This window comes from Salvelinus namaycush, chromosome 3, assembly GCF_016432855.1.
Source record: "Salvelinus namaycush isolate Seneca chromosome 3, SaNama_1.0, whole genome shotgun sequence".
NCBI lineage: Eukaryota > Metazoa > Chordata > Actinopteri > Salmoniformes > Salmonidae > Salvelinus > Salvelinus namaycush.
In genome coordinates, this window is record NC_052309.1 from 49,564,497 (window position 1) to 49,592,098 (window position 27,602).

At 41.5% G+C, this 27,602-nt stretch overlaps 1 protein-coding gene across 1 annotated transcript; it reads left to right on the forward strand.

Moving 5' to 3' along the window:
- Positions 1–789: 789 nt before the first annotated feature.
- LOC120043905 (gamma-aminobutyric acid receptor subunit alpha-1-like) lies at positions 790–26,843 on the forward strand. The gene is made up of 10 exons (XM_038988508.1): positions 790–865; positions 2,489–2,585; positions 5,566–5,678; positions 6,793–6,860; positions 8,728–8,948; positions 9,704–9,786; positions 10,382–10,525; positions 11,548–11,700; positions 25,466–25,668; positions 26,517–26,843. Exons 1-10 carry the CDS (start codon positions 790–792, stop codon positions 26,841–26,843), a joined length of 1,485 nt encoding a protein of 494 aa, XP_038844436.1.
- The last annotated feature ends 759 nt before the right edge of the window (positions 26,844–27,602 follow it).

Here is a 27,602-nt window from a genome sequence, read left to right on the forward strand (position 1 = left end):
TTTTGCAGATGCATAGCACAGCTCTGCTTTTCCAGCTCTGTCTATGTTCAGTCGTGGAGTGCAGGCAATAGCAGCATAATATTTGGCTGTAAACATAGGCGGTCCTGTTGTCTCGATGCGAATCCTGGACTTTTAGGGTACAGTGAGTGAGTGATTCAAGGTGATTTCGGTGTGGCTCGTCTCATCAAATCTATCGGGTGAGGGAACGATGGGAAGAATGTAATCTATTCAATATTGGGAAGAATGTAACCTATTCATGTATGAATGTGTTATTTTTTTTATATGCATTGAGTGTCTTCTTTGATTGGCTATGTGATAAACATGTAATAATCGATTGGAGATATTCGTTTTGGTCATAGAGGAATGTCGTGCCAGTTGATATAGCCTATCCATTCAATAAATATAAAACGCAGTTTATATAGGGAAACATCAGTCAGAGAGAAAGAGGGGCAAAAAAACAAGTGAGCCGGTTGAAAATGTAAGAGGATTTAATTTTGCAGCCACTGAAAAGAGATTAAGTCGACAGCAGTGGAAGTTAAATTGTGCTGCATATAACAAAAATGGGCGGATTGGTCTTTAGATGAGAGAGTGGTACCACCTTCCATTCTAAAATAAAATTGCCCTGGCATGAAGTCACAGCCTATTTCACATCCGGTTTACCCAGGGACATATTACTATTGTCCTGGTAAAGTAAAGCTTTATTTGGCTGCAATCTCAGTATTTACAGTAGATTTTGTAGTTAGATAACCAATTTGTTGGGGACTGAGAAGAGTTTAACCCCCCACACCAATGAATAGTGCGCGAGACCTGCGCATACTCAGCATCGTCAGCAGCCGTTTCTCCAGCCTCAAGCTCAAATTCGGCAGTAGATCTGAGATCTTTGAGGATTTTTCTCATTGAATCCGTGTAAAAAAAAAAGATGTACATAAAAGTTTGAGGACACGACAGCCTCGAATATCTCTGGTATATCGCTGTAAGTGAACTAATCGTTTTTCATTTTGCTTGTCTTTATCGGTGCAGAAGGAGGTCGGGGAATTTGACTTGCGTTTAGAACTGCAGTGAGTTGTGTTCAGCCTAACAGAGGCAGAATGGTAGAGGAGTTGCAACGATCGGGGAGTGGAGGACGTGGAGTTTGCTATTGAAAATTAAGACTATTTAAGGGGGCATCTGCTGTGGTATGATATTTTATGTTTTTGTCGAGGTTGTTTCAGCACTGGACAGAGCTCCGAAAATAGAATCATACAGTTGCTTAATAGGCTACTCACCACGCACGAATTGAATTAGACTACTGGTCATGTTTAAGATGAGCCTTGAGAAATGCCAGTTGCATGCTAAATATCTCCCTGAACTCAATATATTTATACTGCGGATGCATTTCAACGGAATGATTTAGAAAATGTGGTTGTATGGGATTTTTACGCTAAACTGCATTATCCCAGCTTTATCAAATCATTGTCATACTAACGGAATTTTAACAGAACATTGCACGTCCTTTGCACAGCTTCGTTCTCAGCATATTCAAGTGCACCTTGGAGGAATTGAAGCGAGTAACAGGCGCAGTTTTTTCTATGTATGTTTTATTGACAGGTTATTGTAGTCGTTTGTGGCATAATGGTGTAGCTATTGATTACAGCGTATTTTTCGTGGGTAATTCATTGCTGCTGTGGGAAACATTGTTATATATTTTTTTCTGGGTTCAGTTAAACGGGCATCTGGCAAACAATTGTCTTTGTATAACGCAATAACGTAGCCTACCTCTTAACATCATCTGAAACTGGGTTGACATGACGATGTTGGATAAGGTGAAAATGGGTGAATATGAGGATTTGGTTTAATATTGCGGTACCGCCGCGTTTCAATTGCAGGCTATGAGTAAGCTATATTACAAGTGTCAGGATAACACACGACAAACAAGACTGTGTAACCCGTAACGTGTTTGATTATTTTCGCAATTATTTATCGCAATATGCGTGCGTAATGTGTCTCGTCGGATCGTGCGAAATATATTCTTCATAATGGAACGTAGTCCTGTTTGAAGCAACGGATACATCGCCTCCAATGTATCAAATTCATTCAGACGCGCTCTCACGGTGTTTCTTTTTAGGCAGTTAAATGAAGTATAATAAATAGTGGGACTGAATCATGACATATGAGCTGGCAGATGCAGTTCAGGTTGTGAACGTAGGGCTAACTTGTGAAACATATAGTGCTTTGAGGTTCGACCCATCACCGTATCTTAATGTAATTCGTTTTTTTTTGTTGCGTGTTTGCAAAAGTTGGGCACTAATATAAACCAAAAGATACAACGTAGGGATTGGGAATGGCTGGTTTTAGTAGAACGTTGCCTGCCTCTTATTGTCCTTGATCGTCTTGGTTTGAGGATCCCTCAACTCCTCAATTGTATCTTCTTTGATTGTCTTTTGAGCCATTCGTGTCAATTGTAGCCTACTGTTGTATTGTATAATGTGTTGTTTTCTTCTTCCTTCAGTGACAAACCACTCTCCGGCCATGGGTGGACGGACAGGAACGGTCATACTATGTGTGTGGGCCTGTTTGCTGATGGCCAATGTGCTTTGTGGGAAAAGGTAAGGTGGGCGACCACACCGACAAAAACATTAGCTGAGCTAGATTTGGCCCAGGAAGGAGAATCAGTGTTTTGTTCTATGGTCTAGTTACAATAAAAATGTACTAGTCTCTCAAGTCCCCAACAGAGCGGAATTAGAATTGATTTTGTGATGTGCAGTCATGTCATGTTGGAGTACATCCCTCACTGACAGTCTGTGAGAAAACAATGTAATGATCACGTTTCGCCAGCTGACCATATTTGTCCTTTGTGCCTAAGTCACTAGGATGGCAGTAATTAGGCCATCACTTCACGACTCCACACTGTAATTGCAATGAGGTAATACGAGGTGAACACGAGCTGGGGCTGATTTGCCCAAAATAGCAATTACTGTGTTAAAGTTTCCATTGGCTCAGCAGCCACATGGGACAACACTGAATATTTAACCAAAGTAGAGAAGTGCATGTCTCAGATGTTCTGTCATTCATTCAAATGATGTATGTGTCTCAAGTGACATACTTTAGCTAGAGGGGTAGTCCAATATAGAAAGTCACACTTGGGAATACAGATGGGGTCTGTGCCCTGACCACACCACTCAGTACCACAGTGTGATGGGATGAGAGATGACAGCGATATCTGGTTCTGAAATGTGATTGTCACACTATTAATCCTGCCATTGAAATGTCAGACATTTGTGTGGGCACCTCGATACTAATCCAGTCCTAGGATAAACTTTGAGAAGTTTGACATTGAACCAAAATCATGCAATACCAAGGATTCACTATTTGCAAATGAAGCCGTATATATGCCTAGATAATCATATAGCATGAAGATGCTCAATTCTTAAATGAGTAATGTTGGGTCTTGCTATTCTGCAAGCCTAAATGATTTGGCTGAACTGTCAGAGCCATTCACTGAAGTTGACTTAAATGGTTATTTATTGAGATATTTTGGTCTTTTGCGTCTCGGTTACTGTCGTATGTACAGTTAGAGTAAACGCCACCGATTACATGCTCAAGAACATGTTTGTAGATGGAATATGTGGTCGAACATGCATGCATATCTCATCAGTCTAATGGAATTGCCATTTAAGGATTTATTTTCCGTGAGCTGTGACATCCTCCCCAGTAATCAACCGTGAGTTGAATGTATTTTAACTGCACTTCTTCAAGGATGGCCCATTTAACCAATAAACACCTCCCCTGATTACTCTACCTTACAACTGTCCCCATAAACTGCAGTGTAATTATTAACTAGTAATTCACTGTATTTACCTCTAGAATTCAAAACACAATTCTTGGAGGGTTTTTAAACAGGTGCAGTAATCAGTTGTGCGCACATTTGTGTTGTGGATGGAGAGGACCTTATAATGGGGTAACTATGGTGTTCTGAAGAAGGTCTAGAGAGAGAGAGAGCTCCTGAGTTTGTGGACGCTCAGGCGAGCTGGGGCTGCAGCAGCGTGCAGCACTGAGCAGCACTGTTGCTGTTCAGATGACCTGTAGATGGGGATGGTGTACAATGTTTTATGAGGAAGTGGCCCCAGTCAGCTCATAAACATCCAGTCCATTGCTCTCTGGTTATCTGCACCCTCCCTCTGCCGTTCCCCTCCTCTACCCCCCCCCCCCCCCATTTCCAAATATACCCTATGTCAAGTGCATTTTAATTATTGCTCACTTGAAAGCGCTCTGAGGCATCCTTGCACATTTGCTGTTGTGGTTTTTTGTAAGGAGGATATAATGAACGTATCTGTTGGAATGTACTGTATCTCTGTGGTAAATCAAAAACCTCCGGCATGTTGTGTTTACTCTATCATCAAGAAAGCAGAACATAAATGTGTGTGTGTGTGTGCACGTAGTTTCTCATATCTTTGAGCTAAGGCAAGGAAGGCTTTGCCATATCTTCAAGTTTTACCCAAAAAGTTGAATGTGGAATTGCCATCAGTAAGACTTTTTGACGCCCAATGTGTGTCATATTCTGTTATTTATCAAAGTTCTTAATTATTATTTAGATTCCATAAAAGTCATTTTAGCAGGAAGTGGCATTTGAACGAATCGCCGATGTGGTAATGAAGGGTGTGGTTGATGTCATATTAACTATATTATTTCTGCAGCGATGTGAGTAGAATGTCCTTATTGGGAAGAATCGTTCAACAGCTCACATTTAAAGCCGTGTGATATGCCTCTCCCCCTCCCCCTTCTCATTCACTCTCTCTATCTCTCTCCCTCATTTGTGGCTGCCTGCATGCATATCCTCTCAGCTGTTCCGTTGACTCCTCCTGCTACTCGCTACTTCAGATTCCCCACCTTCCCATCCAACGGTCCATGCTAACTAATCTTTGCTGACCTTCCCTTCTCCTTGGAGCTGTTTTCTGAGCAGAGTTTGTTTCCAAACACTGGGGACAGTTTATTTAGCATGCAATCAAACCAGTGTGGTCTGCGATTGGGCGGGGAAAAAAAGAAAATGATTGCTCAGAGGCAAACGATTATTTATGATTAAGGCTTTCCTGTGATTATTTTGAGGGAGTGAAGAAATCTCTCCCGCCCCTTCCAATGCCGACCATTTCCCTCTCCATCCACACCTCCTGTTGATAAAATACAAATTTACACAGCATGATTAAATCTGTATTGCTACTGATTACTGTGTTGAAATATTAATGAGTGGAGATGTTAACTGCGTTCGCACGTTTACTGATTGTGAGTATTCTGAGTTTGCCTTCAGCATTTAGTTTCATGTTGCTCAAAGAGCATACTCAATTAGTCCTTTGCTGTTAATAGGCCACGTTAAGGTGTAATGCATTATGAGTTCTGCATGTGTACAATGTCATGCCCTGTGGATCAAATAAACGTATTTCTCACATTCATATGGCTTTATAAAAATTCTGTTTCCTCCGAGGAAGTAGATTTTAGAGGATCAAGAGAAGTTGCTCAGCTGGGATTTAGCTCCAACACTCCTGCATCAATTTACTGAATTCACTGTCCAAAATTACTCTTCCTTTTTGTCAGCTCTGGACAGAATGGCCAGACGGATGAGCAGAAAGACAACACTACAGTGTTCACCCGGATCCTAGACCGTCTCCTGGATGGCTATGACAATCGTCTCAGACCAGGGTTGGGAGGTACAGTACTGTACAATGGTTTCTCACCAACTCATAACATTCTCAAGTTAGAGCTGGTAGGAGATAAAAGGGTGATGATGAGTTACTTGGATTTATTCAATAACATGGTTATTGCATGCTGTAAATTACCTTTACAGCTGCTAATTTTCGGAATCCTTTGTTGTCTTATTTAGAATTGATGGCACGAGATTGCACCACCCTGGAGGTTTACTATTGGTCGTTTGCCAATACCATTAATTGGATGATAGCACTCCAGAACACATAAAAACCAGTACGGCTGGAGTCCTTTGTCCTGCTTGATGAAAAATAAATCAGCATTTCATTCGCCTATCGTCACAAGCATCCTCATGTCTTTTTTTTCTTCTGCCTTTGCAGTCATATCAGTGGAATCTTCAGGAGGGCGATTTACTGTTCGCTCTTTCCTTAGAAGCATGATATCAAGAGCAAGTATCTTTTTAATATGAAAATAAAGCTCCTTGCTGAATAACTCAACTAATTATTTTGAGAAATAGTGTATGGTGTAGATATTCTCATTGGGATCTTGGGTAGTTTTGGCACTTTTCATGGAAGTGCACTGTGCCAGACAGTTCTTGCGTATACTGCTCTATATTCGACTCAACTTGACAGAGTAATGGAGAGACATCTAGACCTACTGGAAGGTGAAGGGTATTCTTATGGAATTGATTGTGTGGAGGCAAACAGGCAAGGGAATATTACATTTTCAGTGGCAAATGGAGAGAAATTAAACATTATGATTGACACCATTCCTGATGTAAATCATGTTTCCATTTTCCACTTCAAAACATAATGCTGTACAGATGAAGGTACTCAACATACGTCAGACCAGGTGAAATTTGATCTCAGCCAAGAGATTTGAAAAGTCATGAAGAGATTCCATCAGTCCCCAGGTAATGGTCCTGACACTGACACGGAGAACCGCAGAAATGGTTATTGACCTCAAAATCAGGATTGTAAGGTGTCATTTTGGAAGGGGGCTCTGTGAAAATTAGGGAATGATACGATCAAAGGGCAATGCTCCCCAGGATTACGTGCTAGTTAGAGCTAATGAGGAGCCCTGATCGACACTCACTCTCCTAATTTCTTGGTTCAACAGAGCGTGTAACTGAAGTCAAGACTGACATTTTCGTGACGAGTATTGGGCCCGTCTCGGACCATGACATGGTATGCCCGTCTTTCCTCTCTGTTATTCCCCTCTCTGAAATGTCACCAGTTCTGTGTCCATGTTCTCCCCTTAACCTATTTTGATGTGGTTTCAAAGGTAAAATGTTTATAAATTTGATCAGCCCCATTAGTTTTCGACATGAATGAAATGTCACGAGCGAGGAAATGTTCCAAGACCAATTGGCTCATTCATTTCCAAGATCAATACAACTTCTAGTCTTAAATGGAATTATATTTGTATGTCCATTTTTATTGCATGGCATGACCCAAGCGGAGAGGGCTTGGTATTGATGTGGGTATAATGACTTTGGATCTTGTGTAGCCTTCGTCTTTAGATTTGGCCATGATGTACAGTGTATTGGCAGGTGCTTGGGACTAGATTGTAAAGTCCCAGTCCGTGTCCCAAATAGAACCCCAGCTTAGTGCACTATTTTTGACACATTTTCATGGAGCCCTATTGGCCCTGGTCAAAATAAGTGCACTTCATAAGAAATAGGGTGCCATTTGGGATACAACCACAGAGAACAGATACTATGGTTATGGCTAGAGACATTACCCTTCCTATGGCTATCATGACTGGATAATGTGATTTGATATAATCCCACTCAGAGATATTAACTGACCGTGGAATGATTCAGACTAGTCTTTGCAAAATTACCCTTCAGAATGTTCTACCTGTCCTCCTACCTGCTTCCAAACGCAATTTCATTGACCAAAGGTGGGCGTACCTACCGTTTGAAAATCATGTTGGATATTGAAGAGATATTCTTGATTGAATGGCAATAGCGATGGTGAGATTGATTTATTCATAATTGCTCTGTTGAGACGTCTTCTTTAACCACTGTGGATGAATCAGGGCAAAACAATTACTAATCTGACTCTGCGTAATGTACACAGGAATAACAAGTCCCGGGACATACAGTATGTGAAACACACTCTCTCTCTCTCTCTCTCTCTCTCTCTCTCTCTCTCTCTCTCTCTCTCTCTCTCTCTCTCTCTCTCTCTCTCTCTCTCTCTCTCTCTCTCTCTCTCTCTCTCTCTCTCTCTCTCTCTCTCTCTCTCTCTCTCTCTCTCTCTCTCTCTCTCTCTCTCTCTCTCTCTCTCTCTCTCTCTCTCTCTCTCTCTCTCTCTCTCTCTCTCTCTCTCTCTCTCTCTCTCTCTCTCTCTCTCTCTGCCTCTGATATTGTCTCACAATCTTGATGGAGGTTTGCTATTGGTGCACTTGAACCATGTGTATTTGACATATTATGATTTTATTACTGTACATGCTCTAACATATGGACCTGCACGTTTTTGCTGCTGCGCTACATCACAGTAAGTCACGGAATGGGCTGGCCAAAAGGAACAGCTACAGTAGCTACCATTTCCCTTTCCAGTCCACTTCCATTACCTTGCAGCTCTGTTACCGTTCACAGTAATTAACTCACGGCCGGGGGGAAACCGGAGAACCGGAACGCTGTAAATTCGCTGGCTAGCTAACTCCGTCAGGCATTCTGAAATAATTAAAAGCTGCTCTTAGCCATGGCGACTAGTGCATGTTAGAGTGAGATATCGTGCCAGTGTTTGTATTTGGTGTGCTAAAATCTAGAGCAATGTGCTTCTTCCTCATGTTTATTGACGACACATTCATGAGGACTAGCTGGAAGGAAGAGATGGAAGCCAATCCGCCAGTTAGATAGACCTACCTTTGTTGAAGCCTCTACCTTGGCAAGACAAGACAGTCACCAGCAGGAAAAACAGGCAATTTCTGCTACATGGATGTGAGAGAAAGGAAGTAATGATATAGTCTGTAACATGCCTGGCAGATATAGGATGACTAGAGACAACCTACCTCTCCTGGGTCCTGACCTTGCCTTCTCTCTCACAGGAATACACCATTGACGTGTTCTTTCGTCAAAGCTGGAAGGACGAGCGGCTAAAATTTAAAGGTCCAATGTCTGTTCTCCGTTTGAACAACCTAATGGCCAGTAAAATCTGGACCCCTGACACATTCTTTCACAATGGCAAGAAGTCTGTGGCCCACAACATGACTATGCCCAACAAACTCCTACGAATCACCGAGGAGGGAACTCTGCTCTACACTATGAGGTAAGTGTTTTCGTTGCATTAGATTCAGGAAGAGGTATTTTTAACACTGAAAATGGAAATCCTTACTGGGAAGCAGAACATAATTTTCTCTGAAGACAATAGTCGTAAAGTTTACCAGTCCCATGGTGATCGTGATCCCAGTACATTGTAAGGTTACTTTCTGCCCTAGAAAATACTTTTGGTGTCCAGCAAAATATGAATCCTTAAAGAGATTGTATACTGCAGTGGGGAGCACTAAGATAAGACCTTTAGTGAGTAGAGCGAGTAGTGTAGAATATAGTGGTAGAGTGGAGGCCCACTGTGGGTTTTCATTTGAGCTGAAACATTATAAATAATGGTCCCAGACGTGAACTTTCAATGCTCACAAAACAGAGCTAATGTGAGGGTCACAGGGGGTGGCCATAAAACCTTCTAACCTCCGCAGATGTGGACACAGTGTGAGTTCTTATTCATGGCGTGGCGATGTAGAGCTGAAGAATGGATGACGTGTCATGGGTGGGTTGACGTTCCCCTTTTTCACTGTGATGTCAGGAAAAGGCTGCAGGTTTGCAGCATTGTCCCTCACTGCCAGTTTCTATTTCTCTCTCTTTCTCTCTCTCTATTTCTGTCTCTCACTCTCTCAATCTCTTATCTCTCCCTTTCTCTATTTCTCTCTCTCTGTCTCTCTTTCTTTCTCTCTCTCTCTCTCTTTGTCTCTCCCTCTCTCTTTATTTTTCTCTCTCTGTATCTTTCCCTCACTTCCTCCCTCCTTCCAGACTGACAGTAAGGGCAGAGTGTCCCATGCACCTGGAGGACTTCCCCATGGACGCCCATGCTTGTCCACTGAAGTTTGGCAGCTGTGAGTGTTTCTCCCCCTTCTCTATCTCTCTCTCTCTTGTTCCCTTCTGACCGGAAACCCGCTTCTCGTACCTGATACGAGCTGACAGTGGCGCTACAGCTGTCCTCAGGCAGGATCTGACCTCTCAGGCCCCGCTAGGCCTCACTAGGCGCATGGCAGAGCAGAGACCTTTGTTTATCGGATGCAGTACTCCCTGTCATACTTTCAGAACATCGTGCCAAGTGCTCATGGCTGCCAGGTCTTCTGACCCCAAAACATCCTTGAAAAGTAGAGAAAGAAAGAGAAAGAGCGAGAGAGAGAAAGAGCGAGAGAGAGAAAGAGAGAGGTGCCCGACAATGACGAGTCAGTCTGTTCAGAATAACACAGCATGAATAAAAGACCAACCCTCAACTTTAAACTGGCTCGCTAAATATTTCAGTAATGAGGCTCCTCTGCAGTACAAATCCTCTGCAGTGCTGAAGCAACACTGTACTGTGGATTGCTGTGACATGTCAGATGGTTTGCCAGGAGGGAGGAAAATCTGACTTGGCTGTTTAAAGGTTAGTCAGATTGAGATGTTGTTTGTTTCTCTTCCCCTCGCTCTTCTCCCTGACAGATGCTTACACCAGAGCTGAGGTTGTGTACGTGTGGACGAGAGGGGCAGCCCAGTCTGTCGTGGTGGCTGAAGATGGCTCTCGGCTCAACCAGTATGATTTGATGGGGCAAAGTGTGGACTCTGGGGTTGTCCAGTCCAGCACAGGTTTGTTTCCCTTGTAAAATATACATACTCTAAACCTCCCTCTCCTTTCTCTCCAAAGAGCTGCATCACATTCCCACTGCTCTCCATTTGTAGGCTTACTTCGAGAACATGTCCCAGATTTGTAATTTCCCTTGTGGGCATCACATCATTTTTCTTCTTTTTGGTTCATTGATGCTGCATGGCATAATTAGTGACAGTGTAGAATGGGTGACCCCTTTACAGTGAGTTTAGCTGCAGGCAGAAAGGTAGTGCATAAGACCATAGAAATCTATGCTTAAGACAGCCTTTACTGTTTCTTTATTGGTCGGTGTTTGAAAGTCACAATACCTATCTCATTAAATTGTATATGCTAATTCTGAGGTACCATTGATTTATCAAAAAAATGTAATTAATTTTGCATGGCCATTTAATAAGTGCATATTGATTCCTTTGTTTATGTCTCTGTCAAACATAAAGAGCCAATTTATTACTACCTAATTAATTCCCATTGCTGTCAATCCATTGATGAATTGGGTTATGCCACGTTACTGAGTTAGTTGATAAAGGAGGCCTATAACAATACTAATAAATCTCTATGGCAATAAAACACCATGCTTGTAACATGGCAAACCACTGCAAAGCACACAGACAGATTTCCTCTGTAGTATGTTATAACAGTCTTATTTCACATCTGAAGATTATGAACCAGAGAAGCACCTACTGTAGATTGGATCTAATATTTTCCATGTACATTGTTTTAAAGTCGGGTGTTGATTCAGATTCAGATCCAGAGTGTTTAATAGTCACATGTACAAGGGTTGCAGGTGTGACGGCAGGGTGCAGTGACAATCTCAGGCGCCGAGCTCCAGCATGACGCAGTCGGAACTGCAATCTCACTATTTCTTTACTGTATATCAGATCGAAGTTGTAGCATTCACAGGAGCACAAGAGCTTTAACAAGTGGCCGTCCAACTGGACATGACACAATAACTTCTCACGCATAATTCTCTGTTTTAACCCCTCTCCATCCCGCCCGACAACAGGAGAGTATGTTGTCATGACGACACACTTCCATCTGAAGAGGAAGATTGGTTATTTTGTCATCCAGACGTACCTGCCCTGCATCATGACAGTAATCCTATCCCAGGTGTCCTTCTGGCTCAACAGAGAGTCCGTCCCAGCCAGGACTGTGTTTGGTGAGTCCCTGCTACTTCATACCAAATGTAAACCAGTTGACATACAATTTACACAGTCACCACACAGTGTTAACTAACCACAGCAGGCCTTCACACCAGAGGGAACAGTGTGATCTTCGTCACATTGCCTTACTAACGTCCCTCTACATGTAGGTTTGAATTCAATTACTATAGTAGCAATGTTGATAGAGGTCTGGTGCTCATCAATTAATAAGCTTGTATTAAAAGCGAAGGAAAAGTAACACTGACACTCACTCACATTGGTTGGTTTCCTAAAGTCAGTATTAAACCGGATTGGTTGAATCCTCTTATTACCGTCTGAGTTCTAAGCCTACTGTATACTGGAGCACTGCACCAGCCAGAGGAGCATTAATTCTTGATTCAACATTGGCTGCAGTGGAATTTCAAGTTCCACGTTGGCTGTGTGGCTGTGAGCATGGATGTGCGTGTGTGTGAGTGCACTGTGTGTGTGTGTGTGTGTGTGTGTGTGCGTGCGTGTATGTCTGAGCTCTTATGCAACAGCGTCCAAAAGGAAGGCTCTTGTTCGTCAGTCTACAGCACGCTGCTCTCTAGCAGAACAGAGCGGCGGTTAGCTGGGCTGTCCTTGCTTTACCTCTTCCTCTCTATGCGCATCGCCGATGTCAGTGTCTCCCTTGGCCGAGTATTTAAAGGAGCTTTCCAAGCTACATAATGAAGTATCTTTGTGAGGAGTGTGATGCAGAGGATTTTTCAACTGCAGCCCTAGCCTGTACTGTGTTTGCTGCAGGGTTCATGTGGTGCAGCACCAGCCTACCTGGTGCTGTTCATCATGTGGCAGAACGAGGAGTAGGGGAATGAGGTTGACCTAGATGCATAGCACTATCTGGAGCGTGTGTCTTCCTCATGTCATGTACTGTACTTCTGTCTCTGGGAGCAAAAAACTCATACACTGTATTCACACTACACTTAGCTATACTGTACTCATTATTTCAGGCAAGAGATGGGCATGTTTCAAGAGATAGGCTCGGGTCAATGGCATATGTCATTGATAATAAAAAATGCATAATGAATGATGTGAGTGGCAGTTGATATGTTATATTGTGACGTTAATCATTAGGCTGTTGACAAAAAGTAAATCCATGTTTATTTGTTGTCAGATGTTTATAACAAGCATGTCTTAACAACTCTTGCAATGTAACTTGTACAAGACATTAAGAAATAATTAGTGAAATCAGTAAGTAGTATTTGTCTCATCAGAACATGTTTGCTAGCATATTAACTAACATAAGATGCAATGTATTGCCTCCTGGGTTGATATCCGATGTAGGGGTTCCGTGTGAGTGAGCAAACACGGCATGTAGCAAATGCAAAGCCTCCCTTTTAGATAAATTGGCAATTTAAAAACGCAGCATAGGGTTATCTATTTGTCATTGTTGTGATTAAAGAAGGCAGATAAATTCAGAGCCAGGATATTGTAGTGGAAAAACGATTTGCTATTTATTTATCTATCATCCCAATAAAAAAAAAAGACAAATATGATAATGATTATATGGCTCTGAAAGAAAAAATGAATTCCTATGTTCCATTATATTTCATTTTGGAGCGCAGTCCTCTATTATTAATCTGTGGCTTTCATAGACATCAACGGTGCTCGGGAAGATTAGCTCTTGTTCTTCCCTTCTCTTAAAGTGAGCATCGCTATTGGACGTCTTTCTGGGTTGGTGTGTGCCACTGGCATGGTGCGACATGGGCAGATGAGTTTTTAGTTATTGATAAGGTCATGAATAAAGCAGTAGCCTTAAGGTTGACACAGTAGGCTTCTCTGATAGGGGAATGGAAAGGGCCAGGAGTTAAATATTAGTTTAATTTAAGATTTCATTTGATATACTTGATTTATTGGTTATGATTTATCCTTGATTTCCTTGCTACAGTGCTCTCTCTATCTAAGTCAGCAAAGTGTGACAGTCTCATTGCCCCACCTTGCCATTCATTACCTGAAATGTTGGATTTCATTTTTTTTTGCAGTGTACCTTTTCACACTATCACCCTTTATCTACAAAATGTTCCTCCCTGCTACCTACTGTCTGTGTGTGAGGCAAACCTTGTTAAAAGATGTGTGTCATCTAAATCAAGTGTCAGTTGCTTCTGCACACAGAGCTCAATTGAGTGGAATGGTTCCCAACAATTGACTTCTACCGCCATCGCTCCACTTAGAACTTTCCGGATGGTTGCCTCTGTTCATTAAGGGCCTTCAAACTCACCCGCCACACGCAGTCTATTAGTCCAGCTTGTCAATAGAGTCATTTAAGACAAGCGTCAAAATCATGTTTTAAATGAATCCCTCGCTGCATTTATTTGAAGTTAAAAACAAATAGAAATACCTAACCGTGTCACTCTCCATTCTATAAGCAAATGCAACCATGCCCACCACATGACTTTGATTTCATTCCACACGTCATTTGGGATTATAACACTCTTGGTAAAAAATAAAAAAAAATGGCATGAAACAACATTAGAGCCAGTGCGAAGTTTCCATGGCAACACAGCTTGCTGTCTTTATGTATGTTAGTGGATCCTTCAAGATACTTTGGAGAAGAGTGTGGTGGGGAAGGAAGGAAGGAAGGAAGGAAGGAAGGAAGGAAGGAAGGAAGGAAGGAAGGAAGGAAGGAAGGAAGGAAGGAAGGAAGGAAGGAAGGAAGGAAGGAAGGAAGGAAGGAAGGAAGGAAGGAGGGAGGCAGCTGCCCTAGACCAGCCTCGATTCTTGACTGACTGTGGCATCCCCCTCCCCTTTAACCAAACGTACTTCCATCCAACCACCAACCCCCGTGAATCTTCTTAAGGCACGTAGAGATGCAGTTGTGATGCGTTTTCCTGCAGGCAATCGATTCCAGCTTAACTTAACAAAATGATGGCATGTAGGGGACCTCAACTTGTAATCATCCCCGGCAAATCTCCTAGCATGGAAACTCAGCCAGTGATGAGCAGACTGAGCCGTGAAGTCAGCGCCGCTGCGTTTCACAGTACCTAGATGTTTCTACTGTAAAGCCCTATCTAGCCAGACGAACACTCTGAGCCTTTGATTTCGCCAAATTATGACAGTAATAGAAGATAGAGCTGATTTGACACCCTACAATAAAGGAAAGTGTCTGAGGACTGCTTCATTATCAAGATTGTGAAAATAAATATTGATGGTAGTAAGACCTTTCAAATAAATTCCACCGCTGTCATAGTACTTTGGTACAGTAGAAATGGCAACATGGCTTGACCCTATGCGCACCTCTGATTCAGAGTGGTTGGGTTAAATGCGGAAGACACATTTCAGTTGACTAGGTATCTCTTCCCTTTTCCCTTTATACCTGTCTGCAAAATGTGTTGGTCCCTCTAAAATGGAGTGGAGAGGTTTGAGCATGCATGTTTTTGGGACATTTTAGGGGTTTTGACCATTTGTATTTGTTATTGACGTGGATGTATTATTATGCTCTCTCTGTAACACTAGGGTCTCAGCACTGAATGTGTGTGAATAGGGTGTAGGAGTTGTGACGGACTATGAATCATCAAAACATCATGGGGACAACAGAGAATTGTTCATTCTGATGGCCAACAATAACATTCAGAGCTCGGAGGAGAAAGTGAATCGCTCCACTTAGTTGCTTTCATAGCTTTGAGATTGCATGTGTTCTGTCTGATTTGTGATTTAACAATTAGATTAATGTAATAAGGAAAGGTCATTAGTGGTAAATATACGTCAGAAGGCCCCCACACCACCAGGTATAATTATTTTCAAAAGACTTCACTCAAAAGACTTTGTGAAGTCTAGAATAATTCCTTAGGAGGGTTTAAAAGGCGACTGTACTTCGTGATTTGGCCTCGTTTTGAAGATTTCTCATAAAGAAATGCTGAAGCTAAACGAGAGTTGTCTTGGCGGTGTGGTTTGACGTGGGTGTTATGTTGGCATATCGTACCCTGGCAGGTTGGTCCCTCCTGGGTAACCGTCAACGTTCCCTCAGAAAAATGTTGTCTCTGAGCAAATTACAGTTCTGCTGAGCACAACCTTGAACGTTGTGAAAATTCTGTTTATCTTCCAGCACACATTTACTGTGAACACTGAGGCTGTACCCGTCTTAAGTTACAGTTTTAACAGTGGTCAAGTAGGCTACTGTGGCTATTTTATCATAATGTAGGTCTACCAGAGTGGCCTACCAACAAAAACAATGGAGAAAATGCATCCCATAACATTTGAACATGAAAATAGCTGTTCTATCATTCAGTGTACAGTAGCAGCCAATGTGTGGTGTTCAATGTAGGCCTACATTCCATGAGACTTTTGAAAACAATATGCAGGGCTTGACATTAACCTGTTTATCCACTTGTCCTTCAGACAAGAAGGTGACCGAAAATGTTGTTGTGTTGTTTGATGCAAGAAACCACTTTACAAAATCAAATGCATTATTATTCCCATACCATTCTTACTGAGAATCAGACAAATTAAGCTACAGTACTTAGCTTATTTAGGCCTGTCTGTAAATATAACACTGCCCCTTTAAGACAAAAATAAAATCTCTTTACCTGACTCACTTTTCAAAGATGTCTAGAAATGTACACGTTTTGTGCTCTTGTAGGAAGCAATCACTCCCCTATTGCTGACTACAAATGATCTATAACTGGGCTAATAACTCACTAACTAGCAAAGGATTTGAAAATAATTGCACCCGTGGCTACATGTAGCTCTCGCTTTGATCTCAAAAACAAGCGCATCTACTTATGACCGCTCATGCTTTAAACACAGTCCAGTTCAAAGTAATGGCACAGATCCATAAATGGAAATGGACTATTTGCATATACGTTTACTGCAGCTCTGGTTGTTTATGCCGCACTGGTCTGTGTAGAGTACGGGCTGAGTAGTGCGTGTCAATGCAATAGAATCCTACTCTGATGCGTTCTGCCTACAACAAAATCTCTTGCATAGTTAGTTTTGTTTCGGTATGTTGCATTGAAAGTGGCTAATATTGCCTTGATTCAATCGCAGTTGCCACAGTAAAGGGAAATGTTGATAGTGTTAACAGGGGAAACTTTAGAACAGTGGTCACCAACCTTTACTGAGTCAAGATCACTTTGAGTCAAAATGCAAGTTGAGATCTAGCTCAGATTCTTATTTTACAGTACTGTAACAATGAGGTTTGTGCAGTAAGCTATAGGCCCAATACATTATCACCGCATATCGGCTTTGCTTGAAATGCCCTGCCAATGCAATGTTGTTTGGGCCATTAAAAAAATTATATTTCTACATTTGAGGTGGGCTATATGATCACACTGGTAACATATCTGTTGTTGTATTACTTGTGAAGCTTAGCTGAGTGAGCATACATTTAAATAATTAGCTTTTTATTTTACTGGGCTGATGGTGCCTGCATCTGATGGTCAGTCTCAGCAGAGGGAGAGAGCAGCAGACTGAGGGTCCACCTCTCAACATCCCTCCGCTCTCCCTTTCCTCCACTGACACTGACCAAAAAAGGGACACCGTCTCTTCCAGCGGATGGCGAAACTCGAGTCGCACCACATTATTTCTGCCTCATGCACAAATTCATGTTGTTACTCCTATGAACAGAGAAAGTGAAATATTCCTCGATATTCAAAAAGACCCAAGCCGCTAATAATATCAACAACACAAGCCTATAGATACACATTCATCACTGCTGCACTGCTTATTGTAGTTGAAGTAGGAAGAACGTGCATTTTATGGCTTATAAAAGTGTTGAATACAAAGTGTTGACAGTGCTGAGTATGAACTTAAACATGAACTCAATCATAAATACAGCAACGCTTCGCTGTATTCGTTGACAGACTCTCTCTAGTAATGGTTTTAAACATTTTGAAATCTCACAGTATCAATTTTGCTGTAGCTTTCTTTTATGCCTGCTATCTACTGCAGACATGGTCATCTGAGGCATCCGATCTGCCAGTGGTAGACCTATAGTGCACTTGATTTGCTCTCTGGGCCCATCGGGAAGGCTGAGTTTGTACCTTCAGACACATGAAATGGTTCAAAATGTCAACAGTTCGCCTACCCGGCATGCAGGGCAGCTGAATCGGGTGCACCTACTGCCAACAGCCCGAGACCAATAAAAAAAAATAGGGACACAAAAGGCTTTATCGTTTTTTTTACAGAAATGTTTGGCAATCGACTAGGAATGCCTTGGAGATCGACTAGTTCCGGTTGGTGACCACTGCTCTAGAAAGTTGAGTGAAGTTCAATCTTGTGATTCTCTCTGTGGGCTGATATTTATGCATAGCAGTCTCGGGGCTGCGCACGCACAGTTTAGAAAAAACATTGGTTACCGTAGCAACAACATAGCCACTTCCTTATAATAATAATTTCGTTAAAATAGTCAGAATTAATCTAAGATAAATCAAGAAATCTGTTATTGATTTAGAAGTTTTTTGCAGAGGAGGTCTTAGTCGCGGTGTTTGGTGCAATATGTTATGAGATGTTGCCAAGCCAATAGATGGCACTGCTGTTATGTTTATCTGAGTGTGATACTATATAGTATGAGTGAGCCAAGTTAAAACCTCTTGAAGCTAGGGGGCAGAATTTTTATGTTTGGAAAAAATTACGTTCCCAATGTAAGCTGCCTATTTCTCAGGCCCAGATGCTAGAATATGCATATAATTGACAGATTAGGATAGAAAACACGCTAAAGTTTCCAAAACTGTCAAAATATTGTCGGTGAGTATAACAGAACTGATTTTGCAGGTGAAAACCTGAGGAAATCCAACCCGGAAGTGTCTCTTATTTTGAAAAATCCCTGTTCCATTGCCTGCCTTTCCTCCATTTAAAGGGATATCAACCATATTCATTTTCCAATGGCTTCCACAGGGTGTAAACAGTCTTTAGACATAGTTTCAAGCTTTTATTCTGAAAAATGAGCGAGATTTATCAAAACTCGTCAGTGGATAGCTGAATGTCCTTCGATTAGTTCATGCTCGCGAAAGTTGTAGCTCGACATTTTCTTTATCTCTTTTATTGAATAGTTTACCGTCCGGTTGAAATATTATCGATTATTTATGTTAAAAACAACCTGAGGATTGATTAGAAAACACGTTTGACATGTTTCTACGAACTTTACGGATACTATTTGGAATTTTCGTCTGCCCTTCATGACTGCTCGAGCCTGTTGATTTCTGAACATAACTCACCAACCAAATGGTTTTTGGATATAAAATTATATTTATCGAACAAAAGGAACATTTATTGTGTAACTGGGAGTCTCGTGAGTGCAAACATCTGAAGATCATCAAAGGTAAGCGATTAATTTGATTGCTTTTCTGACTTTCGTGACCAATCTACATTGCTGCTAGCTGTTCGTAATGTTTTGTCTAGTGATCGATAAACTCACAAACGCTTGGATTGCTTTCGCTGTAAGCGTATTTTCAAAATATGACACGATAGGTGGATTAACAACAAGCTAAGCTGTGTTTTGGTATACTTCACTTGTGATTTCATGAAAATAAATAGTTTTAGTAATTTTTTTTAAATTTGGCGCTCTGCAATTCAGCAGTTGTTTATGAAAATGATCCCGTTAAAGGGATCCGTGCGCCAAGAGGTTTTAAGCATTACTTACTATGCACTGAAGGGAGCTGTATGCATGCTACACAGTGATGCTGAAGTAGACATTCTAATCAACAGTACCTTGCTTTTGTATGGAATAAACACCATACAAAACACAGTATTTCTCAAGTTAAAAAAAACGAGTCAGTGTACTGCATACAGTCTATCGAGTCGGGAAAGTCTGGTGGCGCGCTCAGGACTGATTTGCAAGCTGGTAAACTATCGTAAATAAAGTACAAGCTACATGCTGTTTATCAGTGGCAAAAATCACTTGCTAGCGAGCTAAGTTTAAACTTTTTCAATGAAGCTAGAGAGTAATGTTATTAGCTAGCAGGCACATTGAGCAGCCAGGCCACAATCAGGTCACTGGTGAGTGGCGACGTGTGTGCTTCGGTGCCATTTGGTTTTTTATAACTTTCTCACTATCTATTACCAGAGTGTGCATCTGTTTGGCAGTGTTTCGTAGGGAATCATTTTACAAAACAAGTCGTGGGGGGACACAAGATGCTCGCAAATGGGTTTTGGAATATAATATAATAATATATATAATATAATATATTTTTTTGGCAGAAATTCCTTCTGGATCATGTGAATGTTCATGTGCTGTAATAACAAACTTGTATGTCATCTGTAAATCGGAATAAAATTGTTAAATTATGAGCCTAGTTGGTTTAGCCATGGAGAAAGCCAACAAACTTCCCGCTAGCCATGATTGGCTGAGATAATGAGTGGGCTGGACATGCCGAGAGATGAGTTCGGATTGATCTGCCATGTAGCATGGTTCTGTTTATAACATGAGCTGCTCAGTATGTGTAGCTTATCCTTTCTAACACAGCTTTTTTGAAAGACATCACGTAGTAGAACTGCATAAGTGTTGCTCTCCACTTTCTGGAGGACCGAGTTTTGAATTCAGTGGAATTAGAGTACGATAGCTAAGAAGATGGAGAAAATTCTGGCGTTTGATTGCAAATATGCAGACGGAGTCGACCAGAGAACACACAGAATGCTGTTATATAAAACACCTGTCTCCGGATTACATCTTCAAACTAAGGGCAACCATGGCATCCGTGACAGAGAGTGCGAAGCGTCCATCCATGTATATGGGTAAGATAGTCTAGCTAGCTATATTTTCAGATATTACACGTTTCTAATTTTGTCAGAAAGCCGTTTTCATTTCAAGTTAAAGTGTACTTTTCGCTAGCTAACATTACGTGTATGATCTGTGAAGTAATATTATTAGTATCTCAGAGCCATTTGCATTTCTAGTTATAGACTAATGTTAGCTAGCTAACATTGAACCTGGTTGGTTAGCTACCTGCAGATTCATGCATGGTAATAACACTATGAGTTGGGATTATAGTTCATTGTTTAGCGAGCTAGCTACATGTCTAAACAAAAGACTGCACTATGGAAGTAACCATTTGAATCGAATTTTCATGTTCATGATGTCTCTGCGACAACTGTCCATAGATGTAGCTGGTAAATTCGCTCTTGCTATCTACTCCGATTTCAGAGCACTCTCGTCTGAAGGTGCCAGAGTGCAGAATTACTGACGAAGTTACGGACGCTCAACACCCATTGAATATGGCCTGTGTCAGTAAACGTAGGCAAAAAAGCAGAACTAAATTGTTGCCAGTAGCACAGTTCCAGTCACCAACGTTCTGGATAACATAAAAACAGCCTAACCAGCTCTAAAACAAAACGGTCAGAGTGAGCTGTTCTCTCATTTGTGTCTGGAAGTAGCTAGCCAATGTTAGCCAGTTATCTTGGGTGCTGTTGTTAAGTCAGAACGCTCGTGTCAACCCTACTCCTCAGCCAGAGCGTTCAGTTATGAACGGACAATTTGACAACGCTCTTGAGTTTACGAATGTCCAGACCACACAGGCACTCCCTCAAACACACCCATAGTATAAACCAGCCTTTAGTCTTGACATTTTTGGTTGTTTAGTACATGGCCTCACATGTGAATCTGTAAAGAAATGGGTGGGGCTAAAGTTTAAGAGGGAGTGAACGATGCTGAATGGGTGTGGACAAAAAATAGCTCTCCAGTAGGTGTACCACATTCAAGGGCCATTTTCTCAAAAGTGAGATTACAAGTTTATCAACTTTCAAAGCAGATTTACTTTCGCATTGTTCCTCAACTGTAGTGTGTGATATACAATTGTCTAGCCATGAGTCTCTACTTTTATCCAATGTAAAAAACACGTTTTGCTACATAAGACCAAATCGAGCCGGTCGGTCACATTTACCCTTTGTAGTCAATTTTGACACTAGAATTAATGTTTCTGACTCATATCAATGTGGCCGTTTAAAAGCATGGAAATTGGTTCAAATGGGTAGTTCAGCTTTAAAGAATAAAAAAAAACATTTGTTTCTTCTAAATAAATGAAAAGGGAATAGAATTAATTAAATAAATGAAAAAGGAATAGAATTAATTAAATACATGAAAAGGAATAGAATTAATAAAAATATTCTGGACTCCCCAGTAATGTTCCCTGAACTTTTTTTGGGCACTGAGCAAATTTTTGGTTTTGTGAGCAGAAACTTGAACATTGTGACAATTTTGTGCATCTTCCGGTGCGCGTTTACAGGGAACACAGAGGCTGTACACTTACAGTTTTAGACAGTAGCCAATAGACTATTGTGGCTATTTGAGCATAATGTAGGCCTATGAACAAACCAACTAAGTGTAAGAACCGACGCTGGAGATGAGAAGCGGGTACAGAGAGTTGAACATTTCATTTAGCACTGACATGGAACAGGACAGGAACAGTGTCAGAACCGGGTAATACAAAGACATACGAACTTTAATGCTGAAGCGGGTTACAACCTCAGGAACAGATAGATATAGGGGAGGAAATAAACACAGGTGAGTGAGTCCAGGTGAGTGTAATGAATCGCTGATGTGCGTGATGAGGGGAGCAGGTGCGTAATGATGGTGGCAGGAGTGTGTAATGCAGGGCAGCCTGGTGCCCTCGAGCGCCAGGGAAGGAGAGTGGGAGCAGGCGTGACACTAAACAAATCCCAGAACATTTTCACATGGACATAGATTTTGATGTATATGATTTAGCCTACAGTAGCCTATACTGTATGTGGTGTTCAATGCAGGCTTACATTACATATTTTTTTTAAAGTAACATTATGAAGGGCTTGACAATAGTATTAGTATAGTATAGTAGTAATGATTTTTTTTCTTGGTCTGTAACAACATGGGCCAAATATTTGACTTTAAATTGCATTGCATTGTGTTGTATGATGCAAGAAACCATTTTACAAAATAAAAACAATTGTTATTACCATACACATAATTGGGCAATGTAGGATACCTCTCTGCCTATTGACTTGTTTGCATATATTCAAGGCTGTCTTAAAATACAACACTCCACCTTTAATTAAGACATAAGCTTTTTACCTGGCTGGATTTTCCAAGAAATGTAGCCTACATGTTTTGTACTCTTGTAGAAAGCAGTAACTCCCCATTACTGATCTATACTTACAGTGCATTTGGAAACTATTCAGACCCTGTGACTTTTTCCACATTTTGTTACGTTACAGCCTTATTCGGAAATGGATTATACATCTTTTTTTCTCATCAATCTGCACACAATACCCCATAATGTTGAAGCAAATACAGGTTTTTAGACATGTTGCACATTTATTAAAAAAAAAATGATTCAGACCCTTTGCTATGAGACTCAAAATTGAGCTTAGGTGCATCCTGTTTCCATTGATAGTCCTTGAGATGTTTCTACACCTTGATTGGTGTCCACCTGTGGTAAATTCAATTGATTGGACATGAGACATGATTTGGAAAGGATTTGGATTTGGAAATCTCTGCAGCACTCTACCAGTAAGGCCTTTATAGTAGAGTGGCCTGACGGAAGCCACTCCTCAGTAAAAGGAACGTGACAGCCCGTTTGGAGTTTGCCAACATGCACCTAAAGAACTCTCAGACCATAAGAAAAATGATTCTTTGTTCTGATCAAACCAAGATTGGACTATTTAGCCTGAATGCCTAGCGTCACGTCTGGAGGAAACCTGGCACCATCGATACGGTGAAGCATGGTGGTGGCAACATCATGCTGTGGGGATGTTTTTCAGCAGCAGGGACTGGGAGACTAATCAGAATTGAGGGTAAGATGAACGGAGCAAAGTACAGAGAGATCCTTAGTGAAAACCTGCACCAGAGCGCTCAGGACCTCAGACCGGCACGAAGGTTTACCTTCCAACAGGACAATGACCCTAAGCACACAGCCAAGACAACGCAGGAGTGGCTTCGAGACAAATTTCTGAATGTCCTTGAGTGGCCCAGCCAGAGCCAGGACTTGAACCCGAACGAACATCTCTGGAGAGACCTGAAAATAGCTGTGCAGCCATGCTCCCCATCCAACTGGACAGAGCTTGAGAGGATCTGCAGAGAAGAATGGGAGAAACTCCCCAAATACAGGTGTGCCAAGCTTGTAGCGTCATACCCAATAACACTTGAGGTTGTAATTGCTGCCATAGTACTTAGTGAAAGGTCTGAATACTTATGTAAATGTTTTTTTCAGTTTTCCATTTTTAATGCATTTGCCAAAATTTCTAAAATCCAGTTTTTGCTTTGTCATGATGGGGTAGTGTGAGAAAAAAACACAATTTAATAAATTTTAGAACAAGGCTGTAACGTTAAAAAAAAATTGAAAAAGTAAAGGGGTCTGAATACTTTCCGAATGCACTGTATCTATCTATAACTGGCCTAATAACTCGCTGACTAGCAGAGAATGTCAACAAATGTGCACACACGCAGCTCTGTGATCTGATCTGAACTGAACTGAAAAGCGCATTCACTCTTCGATGATTGAAAGACCGCTTGTGGGCTGCCCCCACCAAAATAATTCTACTCCGTTGGCTCTGGCTCTGCCTGCAGCAAAATCACAGACCCAATCTTGCAAAGATATATTTGTTTTGGTTTGTTGCATTGAAAAGGGTCTGATATAATGTTGATTCGATCACAGAAAAAACGTTGATCTATATAGTGCAATCTAATGGGGCGAAGTTCAATTTCTCATGTCTCTATGTGGCCTTAGAGGGAAAATTGCTCAACAGTAGCACTTTATGGTCGTGTAGAAACCACATCGCACAACCAAAGTCCAGACCGAAAGCAGTAGTCACAAAGTTTCAGTCTATAAAGCATCAGGCTGATTCTCTGATGTGTGTCTCATCTCTCCACCTCTGTCTCAGTGAACTAAATCTTCCAAGCAGAGCAGAGCAGGGAGAGACAGCGTCACAGTAGTCTATCAACATATGATGACGAGGGGCGCATTGCCCATTCCCTAAACCTGTACACCCAGTACCATTGCATTGTAACACTATGGTGGTGGAGGAATAATATATTATGTTGGCTAATTCATAAGCAGCCTCTCATTCTGTCCCTTGAATTGTCTTCTTTGACCCCAGCCGAGATCTCTGTGTAAGCCGCTCGGCTGTTTTTGTTTTGTGGTATAAACATCTGCAGCAGTCCGCGTGGATGAGCAATGCACCGACAGACATCCCCTGACCTGCTTCTCTTCTCAGATCCCCCTACTCTCACCTCTGCTTTAACAAAACCCATCCACAGTACAGAACGACAACCTTGCATAATCCTGTAGGCTTAACACCCTCCGCCTTTCTGTTTTTAAAGTCATACAACCTTTTGTGTGCAGGTATTATGCAGGCTTAAAAAGAAGCGCATGTCTTTTGGTGCTTTTATCCAAAATAAATGTGCCTCCACCGGCGTTACGTGATAATTCCTATTGTTCTGGGGCTGCAGTCTCATTGTTCATGTAATGCATGGAGCTGGAATCAGGGAGGTATTGGAGAAGTTGGCAAGCTTTTCGCCAGCTAATCAAATGTAATGCTCAGGCTGCCAACATAATGGTAGCTTATGCTTCGTCCATTTAAGCAATTTTACCCAGTGGCCAATTTTGTTGGTACTGATTCAAGATGCGTAAAGTTACATATGTCAACAGCAGTGTGCTTTACTCTCACCAGAACATCCCCATTTTGGAAATGGCCACGCATTCTAGACTAGGTTGGACAGAGTGTGTAGTTGTAGGACGTAATATGCCTATTTAGCCTACAATGTCAAACCCAAACAAGCAGGAACATGGTCTATCTATTCTAGTCTAGAATGTAACTAATTTTCCCTCTCTGTCCCTACAGGAGTGACAACGGTGCTGACCATGACTACCCTCAGTATCAGCGCTAGGAACTCTCTCCCAAAAGTGGCCTACGCCACAGCCATGGACTGGTTCATTGCAGTCTGCTATGCTTTTGTCTTCTCTGCCCTCATTGAGTTTGCTACAGTGAACTATTTCACAAAGAGGGGCTATGCCTGGGACGGAAAAAGTGTGGTGCCAGAGAAGGTATTAGTAGTATTATCTCACATAAAATATATTGTATTTTTAAATAAATGATATGTGTTGTGATATATTAATCCTAGAATCCTTAGCTGCTATCCATTGATTCTTGAAGAATATAATGAATAAATGCCTCATGAGCTTAGTTCAACTTCCGTACCCCAACAGAACCTAAAATATCTGCTTGTTTGACTCCGATGTTTGTTAACAACGTAAATGTAAAGAAACACTGTGTAGCCTCAGACATGGTTAAAACTATACATTTGATATCGTGGATGGTCAGTCCTTGCATCAATAGCTCTGTCTATGAATTTGAGAGTGGTTACATTTCACCAGCCCCATCCCGTAGCTTTTTAGTGAAAGAGGGGCAGGAAGAAGGCTTTGTTATTGTTTCAATTAAGGATTCTAGCTTTAAGATAGCAAAGCTCAAACATAATGATCAGGGGTATTCCACCCAAAACCAGAGCAGTTACTTCTACATTATTGGTGGAGCACAGCAGCGAGGGTTTAGTTTTATGTCACAAACTCATCTCAATGCAAATGAGATTCTTGGGACATGACAAAAACATGATTAGTTTAGAGTTCCTGCAGTCTTCTGGTGCTCACTGTCTCACTGGTGCAGTTAGAAGTACAGTACATTACTGTACTGCGTGGTCTCTACCCACTCCTAAACAAAATTGAGACAAAATATTAGACAAACTCTTACACATTGTCTTGCCATTATCACACACTGTTTTTCCATGTTTTTTGATCAGACAGATGTCCCCAGTTTGAATTGTTTGCTTGTCAATGTGCTTTGTTGGTTGGTTTCCCGCGAGATAATCCAAGGCACTGTTTGTTTACCCTCCTCGCAGCAAAAGAAGAAGAAGGAGTCCCTCCTGAAGAAGAACAACGCCACCGCCTACACCGCCGCCACCGCTACAGCCTTCGCTCCAAACATTGCCAGGGACCCTGGTTTGGCCACCATTGCCAAAAGCGCCCCCCCTCCCCCCACCGAGCCCAAGGAGGAGCCCAAGCCCAAGCCGCCAGAGGCCAAGAAGACCTTCAACAGCGTCAGCAAGATCGACAGGATCGCCAGAATAGCCTTCCCGTTACTCTTCGGAACCTTTAACCTGGTCTACTGGGCAACTTACTTGAATAAAAAGCCCAAATTACAGGGGATGACCCCGGGATCCCACTAATCCAAATCCCCCCCTTCTCTTTTTTCCCCAATGTTTATTTTCAGAAAACATGGTGTCCATGCGGGTTGAGTTCCCAGTCGCCACATTGCTTCAATGTCACATACTGTACCTTCCACGATTAAAAAAAAAAAGAGAAAAGGCTTTAGGATCAGAGCAATGTGATGACTATAATGGGAATTGTTTTGGGAGGGAGGGATTATGCTACTAAAGAAAATATGCTATAAATAATACTTGATATACGCAAGAGAATGCTATTCTACAAATTCGCATAGCCCAACAATTTTTAAGGATCTATTCTTTGTTTTAGTTTTCTGATATATGTTCAGTTGTTATTTTGCATTAGATCATTGCCACTGTAAAAGAAATTTGTGTTTTTTTGCATGGACTGGGAGTTTTCCTTTTCAAAGACCAATCAACATTTGACTGATGGCCTAGTTTGTTTGATATCAGTGACAAAAATGCTACCTGCAATCTCTGTCAAATATTCTTCCATTCTCTGTAGTTGATGTTTTGGGGTTTGTTCATTTCCTTTTGTTGAAAGAATCATGATAGGGGTTCAGCAATAGCAATAAAACACGTCTCAGTGGAAACAATGTCATTCGTTCATGGGTTTAAGAAGAGGATAGAAACGATTCAATCATTTATGTGCAACATTATGAATACAATTTATTTCGTTTTATTGTAAATAGTATCAAGTGTTAGAGATGTCAATATTACGTTTAAGCTTTGCAAAGTGTAACTAAAGGGTATTCATTTTCA

Bases quoted from the DNA above. Each gene is read 5' to 3' on its own strand.
- LOC120043905 (XM_038988508.1), top strand. From the start codon at position 790: ATGAATAGTGCGCGAGACCTGCGCATACTCAGCATCGTCAGCAGCCGT. The intron at 866-2,488 runs GTAGATCTGAGA...TTCTTCCTTCAG, and splicing joins CCTCAAGCTCAAATTCGGCA to TGACAAACCACTCTCCGGCC. The intron at 25,669-26,516 runs GTATTAGTAGTA...CCCTCCTCGCAG, and splicing joins AAAGTGTGGTGCCAGAGAAG to CAAAAGAAGAAGAAGGAGTC.